Raw genomic sequence first — 16,106 nt, 5'->3', positions numbered from 1 at the left:
ACAAGCTGTATTTGTATGTATAGAGGCGCCATGTACGATGAATCATTTTAGCGACGCAGGTACCGTGTCCCGCGCGGTGGGTATACAATGCGATACACAAGCGAAATTCAACGACGATAACAACGAGAGCGATGAGCGAAGAACGGACATCATTAAAATCTTCTAAGGTACGGTCGTGACGATTAGGTATACATGAGAGGTCATAAATAGCGATACAATGCGGGGACATGATGTCGAAAGAGGCGGTTGACGGAGGCAATACGCTGGTAAGCCCGTCTTCGCGTCGAAATATTGCAGTCGCGGCCTGCCGCGAGTGTCTGCGAGGAATTGGCGACGAATGGTCGTCAGTGGTCATATAATCATGACCAGTTCATTTCGGATTTGATCTCCCTTCCGGTGACGTCGCACGTAGGAACGGAGAAAGGGTACTTCGCAGTGCTGACGCTCTTTGCGAATTGATATCCATTCTGCCAGATGCTCTTGGGGCCCATGTGTAGCTGGGGGATAACCTGACGCTCGACCAGCATCTGCCGGAATAAAGGTAAGCTAGATCAGCCCACTCAAGGGCATAGGAAGGAAACATACCTGGAGCGCCGAGAATACCCAGTGCCGCGAGCACCATCGCCGTTCGTCCTGGACAACCTCTATCTCTCGCAAGAGCATCGAGAGACCGAGGCCCGAAACATTCTCATCATCGACTTTACACAGAAGTGTCATCGCCTCTATCCGCTGGTCCGAGTTCATGGTCGGCTTCCCCTCGTATACCCACATGTCGTCCCCGTCCCTGTCAATGTTCTTGACATGATACCGCCATGTCTGCACCTTCCGCGGGTCTGGGTTCTTCGGTGCCAGAATGAGCGCGGTGTGGTATTTCACATCGTCCCCCTGCGCCCTGCCCTCTGAGTAGTAGGCAATATATAGTCTATGTTTATTCGAGCGGTTGGAAGTGGGCTAGATTAATTTGACGTGAGTCTGTGATACCACCCGCATGAAACACCCAGCGTACCTTGGTCGGGACGGGACTGAAAGTCGGGTAAAGCGGCGTGGACATCATCTAGACGCACTTGAACGAGTGGATTCAGCAGAAAGAGGCGACGTGTAAAGTGAGTGAGTGGAATGCTATCCGGTCGACGCTCAGCGTCTTGGGGTTAGGCTTAAAGCTCCAGCTTCATGTTGCTCTTATGAGAAAGTACAAGCTATGTCACCAGAACGTACAAACAAATGGACAGCCTGAAGGAGCAACTACGGCCCCTCGTTTGCTTCCCGCCACCATGTCTATATTTGGGCATCCTCTTGTTCCACGGGACGAGCCTCACGCCTTATTGTTAGCCGAGATGGGTACTTCGGAACGAGGAGAGATGCAATACTCATCTGGATGCGTCAATTGTACAGCGAAGCCTCGTTTTCTCGGAAAATGTGATGTAGTGGGGAGTCTCTTATTGTCCCAGCTCGCCCCGATCAACAGGATGGCGTTGAGCGCCGTGTAGGAAGGGAAATCTCAAGGCGTACATAGGAGTCCACAGGTCCAAACCGAACTGGCCGATCCCAGCCATCGTGATCTGAACTCCGCGCGTTCGTCGAGAAGATGTACCGCTCTATACCCGATACAGTGTTTTCTTTGTACGAGATCTAACAGCATCTCTTTCATTATCGACCCTAAGCATCGCCGACAGCAGCACAAAGTAAAGGCACCAAGGACAATGTCCACGTTCTCGAGATTTCAAGGAACCAGAAACTTATCAACCCACCGAAATCACAGCTTGGCATATATCTTCGATACGTCAAGCAGATTCGACCCGTGGCCGGTTGCGTAAAGTGGCGGGTTGCGTAAAGTGGCGGTTGCGCAGGTAGATTATCCTTGGTGATCATAGTATACCAGGATGCACGCCTTTGTTGCCTGAACAAAAGGATGGAGTGACAAAGGTCATGGAAGCCCATCCCATTAACTGCCCTGCGCAAAGACGGCGATCGCGGGGGATATTCCCGGACTCTTTGTATACCAGAAGGGTTGATGTTGCGATGGAGGAGCCTAGGCGGATGCAGAATTCTTGAATTATCCGTGTCCCGCATCTAGCGGATCCTGAAGGAGTCAGTCAATATATATATCAATATCGTCGTAAGAAATTTAGTGGGAGATGCTGCATCCAGGGAGGGGAGCAATAGTCGGGTCCAGAAAAGCGCTTGCGTGGGCTGTCCAGGCGCCACGACTAAGTGAGTCACGGATAGGGTAGATGAGGAGTACACACACTTTTCGTAGAACTCTAGAGTTCGCGTCGTCTACCGACCAAATGATGAATATAGACATACAACCCATCATATCAGCCCGGCTGAATCCCTTGGAGACATTGCTATAGTTAAGAACTTCAGTCGACGTATCGATGTCATTACGAGCGCCAGACATCAGTGTCCAAGCCGGTTTCGAGATTCTACGCTCACTGTATCAACGTTGGACACCTCGGAACACTCTTAGACTCCTAAGTGACTCACGGTTTGTCGAAAGTGGCTCTGTAATCCGATTAGCGATAGCTATGACAGACTTTGACAGTGGACACTACCTAAGCAGAAGGCAGGGCGTAAGTGCTCTCAAGTGAGTTGCCTACATAGACCGTTACCTTACAGACCTCGAGATCGGTAAAATTGAACATATCCAAGCAGTTTCGAGTCGAATTTCGAGGAATAAGATGGAGGACTAGCTAGATGACATACAGTAGCTATAGTAAGTTAGCAGTTGCAGTTGTAATCATAGCACGGCGATTGCCGGCGGACTTCAGAAATGTGGCGCACACTGTCATGCTGAGGCGCAGCACTTCCAGGCAGCCAGACCATAACCACCACACAGCAGTGAGTACCGCCATTCCGCTCCCTTTGCTAAAGCTTAGGACAAACGTTTATTGCTGCAGCTTTCTCGAACTTTATCGTACATGAGAATTTCATCCGCTTTGACTCTGCTCGTCGCTGGCGCCGGGCTTGGTGAGCATATCTCTATCGCACAGATACTCAGGGCACGATTGACCAAACGGTTCGACCGTCTCTTATTTTACAGCTATAGAGCAAGTCAGCGCCAGCCCCATTCGAGTAGTCGTCGTCAGTTCGCATCAGGAGCTCTCCGCCTCCGGCCCAGGTATTCTGCGCATCGGCCATGCCGCCACGAACGCCCACCCGGAAATAGCACTCGCGCAGATGGGCACTAAGCCGCAGCTGATGGCCACGACCGAGTGGAAAGAGAGGCACGCCAGGCCCCAGCGCCTGTGCGGCAAGCTGAGGGAGAAGGCGCTGGCGATGTCCAACGGGATCCGCAAGATGCTCGGGATGCCGCTCGTCGAGGGCCGGCCCTTCCATCACGCCCACCACATGGGAACCGCGAAGGATGGCGGGAATAATACCTTCAAGGTGATGGGGTGGGTGGAGAAGGAGCCTACCCTCAAGCCGGTCGAGGCCGTTGAGGAGGAGCAGGCGCCCGGCCCCCAGCCCGAGGAGCCCAAAGGAAGGATCGTGTTCCCTGGACACCGCGTCATGAGGTGCCGCAGCTCGTCCTTCTTGAAGAGGATCCACCGCGCGCTCATGAGCCTCGGGCCCTGGGAGGGCCGCGCCGTCGCCTTTGTTCTCGGTACGTATGTTCAGGTTGATCGCGATGGATAGTCCTGATTCTTGTGTTTATCAGGTTGTGGTATCGGTGTTATCTTCCGCATGATTTGGGTGATGACCCTCGTCACCTATCGCCTGATCAAAGGGCGGAGGGAGCCCGAGGAGTACGAGTACGAGATCGTTTACGAGCAGGATGCCGAGGACCTCCTCGTCCCGCCGCCCCAGTACACCGACGAGAAGGTTGAGGCTGTGGATGCTAAGACCGCTCCCTCTCCTGCCCCGGCCACCCAAGCCTAAGCCCGTCGCTCCTTTCGAATGCCAGTTTCTTTTCCTGTGATTATCCAGAAGCTATGGAATAAACGCTGTTGCGTCTCCTTGATCATACTCCCTTCAGATACGGAATGGACTATCTATCTACCCTGTTGTAATACTTGTGAACATGATTCGTTTCAGGCCCTAGGGTGGCCCTCTTATCTCTACCTCGGGTCGGGTATCTCGCGTGTGAGGGCTCCCGAAAGTGGTTCAATTCAACTCTTTCACAAAAAACACTTGCTGCTGATTAGGCCTTCGGCCATGCCGGTTTTCTTGGTTTCTTCACGCAAACGAGAAGTAGCAGTTGATACAAAACACTTTGATGTAGAGGGATAAGCGCCACCCGCCACAATCAAGTAAAGTTGGTTCGAGCTATGACATTTGACAGTCCCATCCCGATTTCTTCCACCTCTCCCTCGATAGCCCCCAGTGCTCTTCTGCTACGCCCGAAGATGTTGCGATTCACCGCACAACTGATTATCCTATGCACGATTTGTGAGTCTGACACACCGGGCTTGTGGCAAAGATATGCTATTGCGCGCATGCGCGTCGCAACCTTCACGAAGATCCCCCTCCCCCCCGGAAGGCCTCACTCGTGCATTGGAACTCGTAGGGAACATGCCTATGATGTTAACGACCTGACCACTCGGCCTTTATGCGGTGCTGGAACTAGCTGAAGACGCTTTCGGACCAGGCTCCCTCGACGTGAATTGTCCTTGCCAATGTGGTTCCCGGCCTCGAGCGCTTTATGGTTCTGTAACTGGACGACTGTACAGGCTTCGCCCGACGTTATTCGACAAGCAACCTCTGACTACGGCTTCGGAGAGAATAAGCTGCGCATCATGATACTTTGTCGAGTTAAGCTGCAGGTGCCTCCCGACTCCCGAGTCCCCGCCAACATGATACCGTTGGAATAAACTAGCCCATCCGAGTCTCATCATAAGGAGACTATCTCGTCGGTAAGGACATGTCATATCACATAGCTACTAAAGATATATTCCTTGCTCCTAGGTTCAACGCGGTAGACAGTGGCCACGACTGTCTTGCCGTCCTCCTGCAGGGTTTACAGGACCTCCTGGCGTGTATAGCCCTCAGCAAACCTGCCTTGGCCGGTATCTCGCCCCACAGCGACCAGCAAGTTCTGCTTGATGTCCTGAGCTTCCACCCCATTTCCTCTTGCTTTTGTCCATTTCTTGCTGGGTTTTCTGCTCTCCGCCTTCGCCGACGCACTGGCGCCTTGCATGTACACTCCAATATACTATTCTCCCTGTACGTAGCCTCCTGAAATATACAAATGCTTGTTTATCGGGACCCCGAGTGAAGTCGCGTTCGCGTGAGAAAGCGTACAAACTCGCCAAAGCCTGCCGGATGTTGCCGATCTGAACCTTGCAAGTTGACCTTTCGCGACGCTCGCTTGGGCCGACCTTCGTTCTTCCTCCATCTCTTGCTTCAGCCGCCGCCGCCGCCGCCGCCGCCCGACGCGTCGATTTTCCATCGCACACAATGGCAAAGAAAGGCAAGACCGAGCACGAGCAGAGCTACTCGCCGCGCGACATCGTCCTCGCCAAGGTGCGCGGGTACCCTGCATGGCCCGGCATGGTGAGTTGCGCCGCCCGTTACGTGTCCGCTGCGTGCGCTGACGCGTAGCGCGCAGGTCGTCGACCCGGACACCGTCCCGCCCACCGTCGCCAAGGAGCGGCCACAGGGGAAAAAGAGCACGTTCTACTGCGTGCGCTTCTTCCCAGCCGGCGATTAGTGAGTGTTGCCCGCGTTTCCTGCGTGCTCGTGGCGGCTCACCGCGGTGGCACCAGCGCGTGGATAGTGCCCAAGGACATCTCGCGGCTGCAGAAGCACGAGATCGAGGCGTACATCTCCGAGCCGCACAAAAAGTCGGGGGACCTGCTCATCGGGTACAAGACGGCCCTGAACCCCGAAAAATGGGAGGAGGAGCGTGAGAACGCGCGTGCGGAGTACGAACAGTACGAGGCAGAGGCGGAAGTCGACCAGCTGGAGAGCGAGGTCGGCGAAGACGAGGACGGGGAGAAGAAGCCGAAGCCCAAGAAGCGAAAGAGGGAGATGGAGACGCCTGCAAAGTCCAAGGCCAAGTCCAAGGCGAAGAAGGAGCCCTCAGAGACGCCCGCTAAGAAGAAGGCCACGGGCGGGAGAAAGAAGAACGGCACTAAATCCAATGCAATGGTCGAATCTGAAGACGAAGGTGGTGCCGACGCAGATGCTCATGCCTCGAGAGGCAAGGAAGAGTCAGCGCCACCCACGAAGAGGAGCAAGCGGGAGGAGGACGAGGCCGATTGTGAGTTTTGCCCCTGAAAACAGTCCGCAATAACTGTGATTTGAACGCAATATGGTTCCTATCGACACAGCTGCACTAACGAACGATCCGGAGGCTACGAAAGTCAAGGATTGGAGACATAAGCTGCAAAAGGCCTTCTTAAATACTAAAGCTACTCCCAAGCCTGAGGTTAGCGCCGCGTTTCGCATGTATTGATGGTTACTGATGAGCCCAATAAACAGGAAATGCCCGACTTGGACAAGCTATTCACTACTGTCGAGACCTACGACAACATGACGCTCGAATATCTGCAATTCTCCAAGATCGGCAAAGTTATGCGCCACATACACGCATTAAAGACTGAGCAAGTTCCCCGAGACGACGAATTCAAGTTCCGCGAACGCGCGAAGGTTCTTGTTGACAAGTGGCACGAAATCCTGGACGCTAAGAAGGAGAAACCTGCCGGACCCAACGGCACGACCCCGGCCAAGAAGGAGGAAAAGGAGGAGAGCGAGGCGCCGAAAGCAGAAGCTGCGAAGGAAGAGGCGAAGGAAGAGGGCTCCGAGAAGATGCAGGTCGACACGGCGGAGGGCCCTGCTCCTGCTGCGGAGCCCGAGGCAGCCCCAGCCGTGGAAGAGAAAGCCAACGAGATGGACGTCGAGTCAACGGAAAAGCCCAAGGAAGAGGCTCCGGCGGAGGCGGCAGCAGGCGATGTCTCTGCTGTGACGGAGCAGGGTGATGTCTCCATGGCAGAATAAAACGCTCATTTTGCCCTTGCTCGAAAACCCTAAGCGTGCGTCCTCTATGCGGTATGTCTACCGTGCACCCGGCAGCCCTACATCCCTATATGCATTGCATTTTCACCGCCAACAACAGTGATGTCCTCCGGCTGTCGCCCCTCATGCCAGCCCGTCCTGTATTTGCCCTGTCCCTTCCGAGCCGTATAATCGACCTTTTGGCACCTCCAGTCTTCACTTTTCTGTACTGTCCTTTTATTTGCCATACTCTACTTACTTGTGAATAGGCCGAATTGTAGGAGATATCATATGAGACCTACATGTATCATGATCTGTATGCGCGGCGTGAAACGTGAGCTATAAACGACGATAGGAAACGTATTCCTTTCTTCCTTAGGACCACCAGTGCCGTCAATGGTTTTAGTACTGAGTTAAAGAATCTCTTGCAGCTCCTTTCTGTCCTACTCTCAGCCGCTGTACATGTTATCCCTGTTAGTCGTGGTCGTCTTTTACAGTCGTCCTCATGTCCTACCTCTAACTCCTTTCCACGTCTTGAGACTTGAGACTGGCATAGTCAACAAACCGAGGACATTACATTCCAGACAAGATGCTTGAGACTGCGAAGAAGAGCTCTTGATGTTTGGCTGGTCGTCGAGAGCGAACTGAGCTTCGAGCTCCTCGGTTGACGCCATACTCTGTCGTCAGCAGAGGATGGCATCGGTCAGCCGTGCGTTAGAAGCGGCGAGGCTGACAAGGATCTATCGTAAGGGCGCCACAGAGCACATTTAAACACGCAGGTATGTCGTAGAGTCCGTATATGCGCCCTTTGCAATTGACACAGGCCGCCCGTCAGTTACCCTACGCAATAAGACGCCAGATACATCCCCAGTACGCGAGCATGAGCTCTGCCGCGACAAATATCCACGAGCTCGGGACGGCAGACGGCTGGCACGGCGTCATCTCGCCCGACGGGCCCTTCCCCCCAGAGACAGGCCGCTACCACCTGTACATCGGCCTCTTCTGCCCCTTCGCGCACCGCGCGAACCTCGTGCGGCACATCAAGGGCCTCACGGACTTCATCGACGTCAGCATCGTCAAGCCGTACCCGAAAGGGGACGAGAAGGGCTGGCCGGGATGGCGGTTCCCCGGCAGCGCCGACGAGTACCCCCGCGCGACGGTGGACAAGCTATTCGGGAGCGAGTATCTGCATGAGGTGTACTTCAGGGCGGATAAGGAGTATAAGGGGCGGTATAGTGTGCCGCTGCTGTGGGACAAGAAGACGGGGACGATCGTCAACAATGTGAGTGACACAGACCTTTACTGAGCGCACGGGTATATTGAGTTATGCCCAGGAATCAGCCGAACTCCTCCGCTGGCTGCCGACTGCGTTCAACTCCCTCCTGGACGAGGAACACGCCAAGATCGACTTGTACCCCGAAGCTCTCCGCGCGCAGATCGACAGCATATCCGACTGGATGCAGCGCGACCTCAACACCGGCGTGTACAAAGCCGGCTTCGCCAATTCTCAGCAAGAGTACGACAAGAACGTCATCGCGCCCTTCGCTGCGCTGAACAAAGTGGAGGAGCTGATCGCGAGCAACAGCGGTCCATACGTGCTGGGCAAAACGCTGACTGAGCTGGATATCCGGCTGTATGCGACCGTGGTCCGGTTTGACACGGTGTACGTGCAGCACTTCAAGTGCAACATAGGGACGATCCGGCATAACTACCCCGTCATCAATAACTGGCTAAAGAATCTGTATTGGAATGTCCCGGCTTTCAGGGATACTACGGATTTCTTGCACATCAAGGAGAACGTGAGTGCAGGGTGGACTTCGACAAGGTCCTAATTGCTGATTAGTGGAAGAACAGTATACCAAGAGTCACTACGACATCAACCCTAAGGCCATCACGCCCATGGGTCCCTTCCCCGACGTTGAGGAGGGCGTTGAAGAGGACTTCAACAAGTTGAAGCCGGGAGGAGTGAAGTTACCCGCGGTCCTCGATTATTAATCAAGGTTGTAATATCGGAGTGCACATATTATTGGACGTCAGGACTAGATAACCGCAGAAGGTCCTGATCTTACGCCCAGCGACGGACCAGCAGTCATTGGACTTTGATTCAACTATGTACATTGCAGCACTCTGATAACATGGTACAATGAAGCGATTCGTGTCAAGGCATATTCACGGTCTGCATATACGAGAAATCAAAGGTTCTCATAGATATCAACTACAGATATTCATTTTGAATTCAAGAAGTAGATCGCTAGCATACTAGGCGACGAAATCAATCTCGAGAGACGTGCAAAGAGGAAAGTATACGCACGATAATTAGGATCATGGGCGACCAGAACTTCCAAGAGTCGGGTATCGTCTATCGTCCCTCGGATCAGGAGGATACGGCCTACCAGCGTAAGGGGGAGGAGATCTAGGTGGGGGAGGAGCCCGCCTGTCGTATGAGTTATATCTGACGGGATCCGTCAGTGTCCTCTCGCGCACGTATTCGCGATCTCGTGGAGGGCCGCCTGAAGCGTATCCCACAGGGCGGTCGTAGTAACTCGCGCTAGTCGTGGGAGGCGGCGTTGCCGCCCTAGACGCGTATTCAGAGGATGATACCAAGGGGTCCCGTCGGGGAGGCGAGTATATGCCTGAACCGGTGCTATAGGGTTCATCACGGGACCTCTTGTACGGTGGAGGCCGTAGGTCATCCACGGGACCAGCGAGACGACGCACTGGGCTTGGGCTACGCGGCCTAACGCGAGAGAATGGCGGAGGACTGGGTTCTCGATAAGGTGGTCGATCGAAGTCCCTAGGAGCATAGCCGCCTCTGTCCTCTGGATAAGCATCAGGCAACCTCGAAGCCAAAGGCGGACGCATAGGCTCTGCACGAGACGCTACGGGCGGAGGCGAATACGCTCTACGGTCTCGCTCGTAAGGAGGCCTTGCAGGAGGGGGAGACTCTCGACCATAGAAAGCACGGTCTCTATCATACTCTCGCGCTGGCGGTGGCGGAGCCGCTGCAGAACTCGTTCTCTCCCATCCAGTTGATTTGCTTTCCCAGTCAGGATCTCTTGCATCTCTGTAGGACCAATCTCTGCTATCCTCGTAATACTCTCGCCTTGGCTCAGGAGCAAAGCGTCGCACAGGGTCATCGGTAACAACCGGGGGAGGTGGTTCTCGTGTCCACGATGCCCGCTGCGCAGGTGGACGATCGAGAGGCGGAGGACTCCGGCGGTAAGGCGCACGGCCTCCGGGAGGAGGATCAACGTCCATGATATCTGAGCGGCGATCATCATACGACCTGTCCAGGTCAGCACGGGAGGGAGGAGGCCTTACATCGGGCCTCTCCCTAGAAACGTTGCGAGGAAGAGGCCTGTAGTCCCGTGCAGGTGGGGGCAGCAAACGACGAGGAGAAGGCGATCGTGGCTCGAGCTTTGGGCGGACATCATCACGAGGTAGAGGAGGCGGAGACCTACGAGGAGGGCTTGCCCCACGAGGAGGACGAGGCGGCGGCATCCTGTCTGCTGGAGGCGGGGATGGTCTGTATCGATCACCACCAGGGGGTGGCCCAGGACGTCCGCGCCTTTCGTCTATGGGCGGAGGAATAGTCCGATCGCTAGCAGGCGGCGGCCGACGAGGAGTATCATCGAGAGGTCTTACACCAGAGCGTGGTGGAGGACGGTCACGGTCAGCTGCGGAAATGGAAGGACGAGGTGCGCGATCATCTGGAGGAGGGCGTCGAGCCGCCGCCCTTGCATCTGCAACATCAGTTGGCCTTGGTGGCACTGGGACAGGACGCGAAGGGCGGTCATCCGGCTCCCGTGCCGAGGTAGAATGCCCAACTACACGGTCCGGTAATGAGGGGTTCTTGCTAACCTGCTCGTCAACGGGAGGTACAGAGCGGGGAGGCACAGCACGACTGTCAGCAAGAGGAGGAACAGCTCTATTACCACGGTCATCAGGTCTCACAGAATCAGGAGCGGGTCTAGGGGCATCACGTTCCTGAGGAGGCCCGCGACGGTCGTCTACAGGTCTCACAGGACGAGCATCAAGACTTCCAGCAGCAGGCCGAGCTTCGGAAATCTTGGGAGATGGAGGCACACGAGCAGGAGGAGCAGCACGAACATCACGAGCATCACCGGAGGGTGGACGCATAGGTCGATCATCAGGACCCGGAAGACGCGCACCGCGATCATCTGGTAATGCGGGCCTTGAAACAGCAGAAGGCGGCTTATCTACTACCATAGCATCATCTGAAGGCTTTGCATCGTACCGACGCGGAGGTGGAGGAGGATCCGAGCGACGAGGCTCGTAGTGCCGATCTTCAGGGGGAGGAGGCCTTCTCGCATTGCCGTTTCCATTACTTGCCTCGGGTGGCGCCCTAGGACGATCGTCGGGACGCCTCTCATCTCGCATAGGACGATAGGTATCCGTGCGACGATCACGGTCGAAGTCGCGGTCCCTCTCTCGATCCCTGATATCTCTGTCCCTGTCTCTGTCTCGGTCGAAGAACCTCTGGTCTCGCGGCGGGGGGCCACGAGAGTCGTTGCCAACAGACCGATCAGAAGGAGCGCGATTGAGGGATGAGGGCGGACGGTCGGCTTCAGGCCGTCCACGTCTGTCATCTTGTCCGTATGGCTGGCTCCATTGCTGTTTGCCATCAGGTCGAGCATCATCCTTACCGTTGTTGAGTGACGTTGTATCGCCTGAAGGATCCCCTCTTCCTTTCTCGGCAGGCAAAGGCCTGTCAAGCGTGGAGCGGGCATCCATTGACCGGTCCGGTCTTAGAGAATGGCTTGACGGAGGTCGATCATGACGAGCACCAAGTACTTCAGGCTTGGAGTCCGGAGGCAGCTCATTTCCAGATCTCACCACTTCATTCTTGTCGTTGGCCAATTGAGGCATACCCTATATACACACGAAGACGTCAGCGATCCAAAGAGACATTGCAACCTGAACCTCCAGGACATTATTGATGGATGACGTGGCGCTCACAGGTGTCTGAGCGCTGGGCTTCTTATCCCAAGACTCGCTACGAGGTCTGGTCGCAACGTTCCCGGCTGCTCCGTTTGAGTGACTCATCACAGGAGTACCAACAAGATCCGTCGGAATCTGCTCCGGATGAGGGGGCACCTGAGACACCGATGTCGTTCCAGTACGTGGCCCCATGTAAATGCTCGCCAGCGCAGCCGGGTTAGGAATGGGTTTGAAAACATCGTGCTGGTTATTCTTGATCATATCCTTGAGCTTCTCAAGAATCTCAAGATCATTTTTGCCAGGTGGAAGCTGCACGTTTTGCTGTTGTTGTGGATAGTACTGAAAAGGAGTCCCGACGGGCGGAGGCATAGAAGGCATGTAGTTGTTAGGATATCCAGAAAAGTTGGGCGGCACCATCTGAAAGCCGCTATTTTGACCTTGACCAGTGAAAGGACTCGGGACAGAGACAGCCGATTTGGGAGGGTCCTCTGAGGGCGTCGGAACGAGAAAAGTGGTATTTGGGTCCTCGGCAAGCGTGGTGACGGTCCTCTCGCGGTTCATGCTGTTGCGGGCCTTGCGCTTTTTGTTTTGCCTTGTGGACATTCCGTTATTTATTTGTTTAGCCCCCTGCGCCCCGTGCTAGTCAGATCCCCGTCGAACCGCCTTAGATTGAATTTCAAGGCTGTCCGACCCTGAACCCACCAATTCTGCCGCAGTCGCCGCTCGCTGCTAGTAGAGTTTAGTCTATGTGCTGCAGAAACAAAATCGCCAGAAGACAAGCAAGAAAGCAACGAGAAAAACAGGCGTCGTCGTGGTTAGGAGAACAAGCTACGCGACCACGCAGATGGGCTGATACCAGACAGCCGGTTGTGGCAGGCCTGCCGGTCGGCATGCGGCCTTGTTTCACAGCGTTTCATCGTTTCTTAGCCGTTTTCCTACTGGAATTACAACTGCGTATGTACAATTGCAAGAGACAAAACTATAGTGTATGTTGTTTCTACTTCTCGTATTCTATCACACCCGCCCGACGAAAGCATTAGGAGAGAAAATAGTCCTTTAGTCTACATCCATTTCAGACGGTCCCTTGGGCTGCTCGCCGCCCTCGGCCGGCTTCGCCTCCTCCTTGTTCTCAGGCTGAGGCGGTTGCTCCTGCTTGGGTGTCTCGGTGCCAGGCGCAGGTTGAGGCTTAGGCTTGGGCTTGGTGAGGATGGGAGTAGCGAAGTAGATGATCTCCTCGCGTTTCTTGAGGACCTCCTCCGACTTGAGCACGGGGTCGACGTTTTTGGGCCGTTCGGACTGCCGTGCAATCTGGTCCTCCAGCCACTTCTGGATCGTCGCGCACTTCTCAACGATGGACTGCTTGTCCTTCTCTTCGATGTGCGCGTACCGCTCGTCTCCAGAAGTGGCATAGCCCATGTAGGTGTTTATCGTCTCGCGCAGCTGGCTGACGACCCGTCCACGCTCCTCGGTCTCTCGCCAACGGAAGACGATGGGGTTGCCAATTTTCTTGGCGTCGTCGAGGCGTCCAACGTACGCCGACTTCGTTGCGTCCTCGCCCTCTTCTGAGTACAGCCAATCCTCGGACTCTTGCAACTTCTTGAGGAGCTGATCCTTCTCTTGCGGCTGGGTGTAGGCAGCATAGCGCTCGTCGAGCTTGCCTCGCATGTCGTAGACATACTCTTCCAGGGCGTTCTTGGCGTCCTAATCACGACGTCAGTCTCGCGAAGATAGTACACAACTCCCGTGAAGAACGCACCTCTGTATCCATGACAAGCTTGTCGGCGGCATGCATCTGAGCCTCCTGCTCCCTCCACTTCTCTAAGACGCTCTTGTCTAGCGCAGTGTTGGAAACAACGAACGGCAGGTCCTTCTTGACCACTTTCCGTTTCTTCGGCTGCGCTTGCTGAGTCTCACCGTCGACTTCCATAGGGGCCTCCTCCTGCTCAACCGTCTCCTCGATGTACGCCTGCTCAAAGCTGACGATACCGTGCGTGTTCAACCGGATCTTCAGCTTGACGCACGCCAAATCGCCCTTCGCGTCCGGCGTCACACTCTTGGCCGAGAATTTCGAGATCCAAGGGGTCACGCCACCAGGCAGCTCTGACAGGTCTGCGTACGCTACCTCGAGGTCGAACGCGGATTTGCGGTAGTAGGTGAGTACCTTCGTGGACGGCACGACGTTGCCCTTCGGGAACACAACGAGCTCCGTATCCTCGTCAGTATCCTCAGGCAGCTTCTCCCACTGTACTTTGATCGAGTACGGCGCGATGTCGTGCATTGTGAACTCCCGAACGCGGAAAACGGGCGAGAGCATCGCACAGGTGAAGGTGGCGCCGCGCGCGCACGCCTCGTCCTGGTTCAGCGTCGTCTTGAGCGTCTTCCCGGGGAATGCACTCTGGATCTTCGCGCGCACCGCGGGCACACGCGTCGACCCACCGACGAGCTCAACCGAGTCGATCTGGTCCAGGGGCACCTTGGCGTCTGCGAGCGCGCGCTCGACCACGCCGGGGATGCGGTCGAGGACGTGCGCGATCAGCTGCTCGTACTGCTCGCGGGTGAGCTTTGAGGATGCGTCGATATCGTTCATGATCGACTCGACGGACAGGTTCGACTCGGGGTTCGCGGAGAGAATCTTCTTGAGACGCTCGCATCCGGCGGCCAGACGGAACACAGCCTTGGGACTCGACATGACATCGATCTTGTACTTCTCCTTGAACTCCTCCGCGAAGTGCTGCACCAGGGCATAGTCGATGTCCCGACCGCCAAGGTGTCGGTCGTACGCGGTTGCCTTGACCTGGAGCTGGCCCTTGGAGAAGGCAACGACAGAGACAGTCATGTTCGAGTGGCCGACGTCGACGAACACGACGTGACGGGGGTTCTCAGGCTCCGGCAGGTCAGACTTCGTGATACCGTACCCGAGGGCGACGGCGGTTGAGTCGTTGACTACTCGCAAGCAGTTTAGGTTCGCAATTGCTGCGGCATCAAGGATCGCGCGTCTTTGCACTTCGGTATACCAGCCGGGCACCGCGATTACAATATCGCTGACGCCAGTCTTTAGCTCGTTCGCGGCGATATCCCGGAGCTTTCCAAAGTACATCGCAGTCAACTGCGTGGCGGAGAACTCGTGCTCCTCATTTTGGTACCGAACCTAGCCAAGTCGTTAGACACCGATGCAAGGTGAAAACTGTGCGATGCGCACCTTCACACCCACGCTCCTCTGTACGTCCACCAACTGCGCGTTCAGGAACTTTTTCTCGACCTCCTGTATCTCAGGATCATTCAGAGTTCGGCCGATGAGTCTCTTCAGCGAGCCGATCGTGTTCTTGAAGTTGGACGTCTCTTGCGTCTTTGCGGCTTCACCGATTGCTCTTAGCTTCGGCCCGAAACCGACGAGCGACCTATTTCGATCTGTGAGCATTGGGTCGACAATTTGGATGAAAGATACGAACGGAGTAGCACGGTTGGAGACTTCATTCGTGATAATGTCGATGCCGCGGTTTCGCGCAACACCAATCTAGACACCACACCACGATGTCAATATTTCTTCTACCACATGGAAGTCAGTACGCACCTTACTGTGCAAGGAGCCAAAATCAACGCCAACAACGGCCATTACACGGGTCGTGAATTAGTCGTTTCTTGAAAGTACAGAGACTGGAGAAGAAAGACGTGAAAGATGGGGCGCAGTTTGAGGAGACTTGAGGCCAGCAATCGTGCTGCCGGCCATTTTGATACATTGCCTCTTTCGGTGACGTTCTGGACGATTCCACTCCATTCCAAACTCGACGAGGGGATCACTGCGGTGTTTGCGTGAGCCGAAGTGAAGCCATCGTAAGACCCCGAAAACCGGGGTCTGGCCGAAGGGATCACCACTGGAAGTAAATTGACAGTATAGTCGAAGTAGCAGGGTGTGCAGACAGCTCACTCGAAGGCTATGCCATAGAAAAACAGGGAGAGGAGAGAACTGCACAAAAATAATAAAAAAACTGCCTGCGAGCGCGAATCAGAAGTATCAGCTCAGGAAGTCACGCAAAGAAGTGAAACCACTCAAACTGAGTTACAAGCATGATTGAACCAAGGTGCTTAACAGTCCTGTCTCGTAAGACTAGTGCCAGCTAAAGCCGATTGCCTAGTATATGCGCGCCGTCAGATGCCCAGGTATGCGAGAGCACATCGAGCTGCACAACTCGTGAACAGGCTTGATG

At 55.1% G+C, this 16,106-nt stretch overlaps 6 protein-coding genes across 6 annotated transcripts; 3 read left to right on the top strand and 3 right to left on the bottom strand.

Annotated features, from left to right (window-relative positions):
• Positions 1 to 68: 68 nt before the first annotated feature.
• On the bottom strand, positions 69 to 1,139 carry GLOTRDRAFT_73344 (uncharacterized protein). The gene is made up of 3 exons (XM_007865887.1): positions 1,007 to 1,139; positions 586 to 951; positions 69 to 527 (listed from the first exon to the last, which is right to left on the bottom strand). The coding sequence occupies exons 1-3, from the start codon at positions 1,052 to 1,054 to the stop codon at positions 360 to 362; spliced, it is 582 nt and encodes a 193-aa protein (XP_007864078.1). The 5' UTR covers positions 1,055 to 1,139; the 3' UTR covers positions 69 to 359.
• A 1,677-nt stretch (positions 1,140 to 2,816) lies between these two features.
• Positions 2,817 to 4,093, top strand: GLOTRDRAFT_115042 (uncharacterized protein). Its single transcript, XM_007865886.1, has 4 exons — positions 2,817 to 2,841; positions 2,901 to 2,970; positions 3,044 to 3,607; positions 3,662 to 4,093. The coding sequence occupies exons 2-4, from the start codon at positions 2,922 to 2,924 to the stop codon at positions 3,880 to 3,882; spliced, it is 834 nt and encodes a 277-aa protein (XP_007864077.1). The 5' UTR covers positions 2,817 to 2,841; positions 2,901 to 2,921; the 3' UTR covers positions 3,883 to 4,093.
• A 1,270-nt stretch (positions 4,094 to 5,363) lies between these two features.
• GLOTRDRAFT_57909 (Tudor/PWWP/MBT) lies at positions 5,364 to 7,375 on the top strand. Its single transcript, XM_007865885.1, has 5 exons — positions 5,364 to 5,496; positions 5,552 to 5,652; positions 5,709 to 6,205; positions 6,276 to 6,373; positions 6,427 to 7,375. Exons 1-5 carry the CDS (start codon positions 5,401 to 5,403, stop codon positions 6,940 to 6,942), a joined length of 1,308 nt encoding a protein of 435 aa, XP_007864076.1. The 5' UTR covers positions 5,364 to 5,400; the 3' UTR covers positions 6,943 to 7,375.
• A 43-nt stretch (positions 7,376 to 7,418) lies between these two features.
• GLOTRDRAFT_120328 (cell wall organization protein/glutathione transferase) lies at positions 7,419 to 9,626 on the top strand. The gene is made up of 5 exons (XM_007865884.1): positions 7,419 to 7,718; positions 7,775 to 8,221; positions 8,274 to 8,738; positions 8,794 to 9,198; positions 9,251 to 9,626. The coding sequence occupies exons 2-4, from the start codon at positions 7,820 to 7,822 to the stop codon at positions 8,932 to 8,934; spliced, it is 1,008 nt and encodes a 335-aa protein (XP_007864075.1). The 5' UTR covers positions 7,419 to 7,718; positions 7,775 to 7,819; the 3' UTR covers positions 8,935 to 9,198; positions 9,251 to 9,626.
• Positions 9,627 to 11,832: 2,206 nt separating this feature from the next.
• On the bottom strand, positions 11,833 to 12,504 carry GLOTRDRAFT_37771 (uncharacterized protein; the record flags this gene model as incomplete). Its single annotated transcript, XM_007865711.1, has 1 exon — positions 11,833 to 12,504. One exon carries the CDS (start codon positions 12,502 to 12,504, stop codon positions 11,833 to 11,835), a length of 672 nt encoding a protein of 223 aa, XP_007863902.1.
• Positions 12,505 to 12,776: 272 nt separating this feature from the next.
• On the bottom strand, positions 12,777 to 15,601 carry GLOTRDRAFT_57901 (heat shock protein 70). The gene is made up of 5 exons (XM_007865883.1): positions 15,473 to 15,601; positions 15,351 to 15,415; positions 15,101 to 15,299; positions 13,658 to 15,049; positions 12,777 to 13,602 (listed from the first exon to the last, which is right to left on the bottom strand). Exons 1-5 carry the CDS (start codon positions 15,512 to 15,514, stop codon positions 12,958 to 12,960), a joined length of 2,343 nt encoding a protein of 780 aa, XP_007864074.1. The 5' UTR covers positions 15,515 to 15,601; the 3' UTR covers positions 12,777 to 12,957.
• Between the last annotated feature and the right edge of the window lie 505 nt (positions 15,602 to 16,106).

The sequence above is a fragment of the Gloeophyllum trabeum genome, assembly GCF_000344685.1.
Source record: "Gloeophyllum trabeum ATCC 11539 unplaced genomic scaffold GLOTRscaffold_00004, whole genome shotgun sequence".
Taxonomy (NCBI): domain Eukaryota; kingdom Fungi; phylum Basidiomycota; class Agaricomycetes; order Gloeophyllales; family Gloeophyllaceae; genus Gloeophyllum; species Gloeophyllum trabeum.
Note: the sequence above shows the minus strand (reverse complement) of the source record. Positions and strands in the feature narration are given on the sequence as shown.

Coding starts and splice junctions, on each gene's coding strand:
- GLOTRDRAFT_57901 (XM_007865883.1), bottom strand. CDS start 15,514: ATGGCCGTTGTTGGCGTTGATTTTGGCTCCTTGCACAGTAAG. Junction 15,416..15,472: donor TTGGCTCCTTGCACAGTAAG/GTGCGTACTGAC, acceptor TGTGGTGTCTAG/ATTGGTGTTGCGCGAAACCG. Junction 15,050..15,100: donor AGAGGAGCGTGGGTGTGAAG/GTGCGCATCGCA, acceptor CGACTTGGCTAG/GTTCGGTACCAAAATGAGGA.
- GLOTRDRAFT_120328 (XM_007865884.1), top strand. CDS start 7,820: ATGAGCTCTGCCGCGACAAATATCCACGAGCTCGGGACGGCAGACGGC. Junction 8,222..8,273: donor CGGGGACGATCGTCAACAAT/GTGAGTGACACA, acceptor AGTTATGCCCAG/GAATCAGCCGAACTCCTCCG. Junction 8,739..8,793: donor TCTTGCACATCAAGGAGAAC/GTGAGTGCAGGG, acceptor GTGGAAGAACAG/TATACCAAGAGTCACTACGA.
- GLOTRDRAFT_115042 (XM_007865886.1), top strand. CDS start 2,922: ATGAGAATTTCATCCGCTTTGACTCTGCTCGTCGCTGGCGCCGGGCTT. Junction 2,971..3,043: donor CGTCGCTGGCGCCGGGCTTG/GTGAGCATATCT, acceptor CTTATTTTACAG/CTATAGAGCAAGTCAGCGCC. Junction 3,608..3,661: donor CGCCGTCGCCTTTGTTCTCG/GTACGTATGTTC, acceptor TGTGTTTATCAG/GTTGTGGTATCGGTGTTATC.
- GLOTRDRAFT_57909 (XM_007865885.1), top strand. CDS start 5,401: ATGGCAAAGAAAGGCAAGACCGAGCACGAGCAGAGCTACTCGCCGCGC. Junction 5,497..5,551: donor ACCCTGCATGGCCCGGCATG/GTGAGTTGCGCC, acceptor CGTAGCGCGCAG/GTCGTCGACCCGGACACCGT. Junction 6,374..6,426: donor AAGCTACTCCCAAGCCTGAG/GTTAGCGCCGCG, acceptor CCCAATAAACAG/GAAATGCCCGACTTGGACAA.
- GLOTRDRAFT_73344 (XM_007865887.1), bottom strand. CDS start 1,054: ATGATGTCCACGCCGCTTTACCCGACTTTCAGTCCCGTCCCGACCAAG. Junction 952..1,006: donor TCAGTCCCGTCCCGACCAAG/GTACGCTGGGTG, acceptor AAATTAATCTAG/CCCACTTCCAACCGCTCGAA. Junction 528..585: donor GGGTATTCTCGGCGCTCCAG/GTATGTTTCCTT, acceptor TTATTCCGGCAG/ATGCTGGTCGAGCGTCAGGT.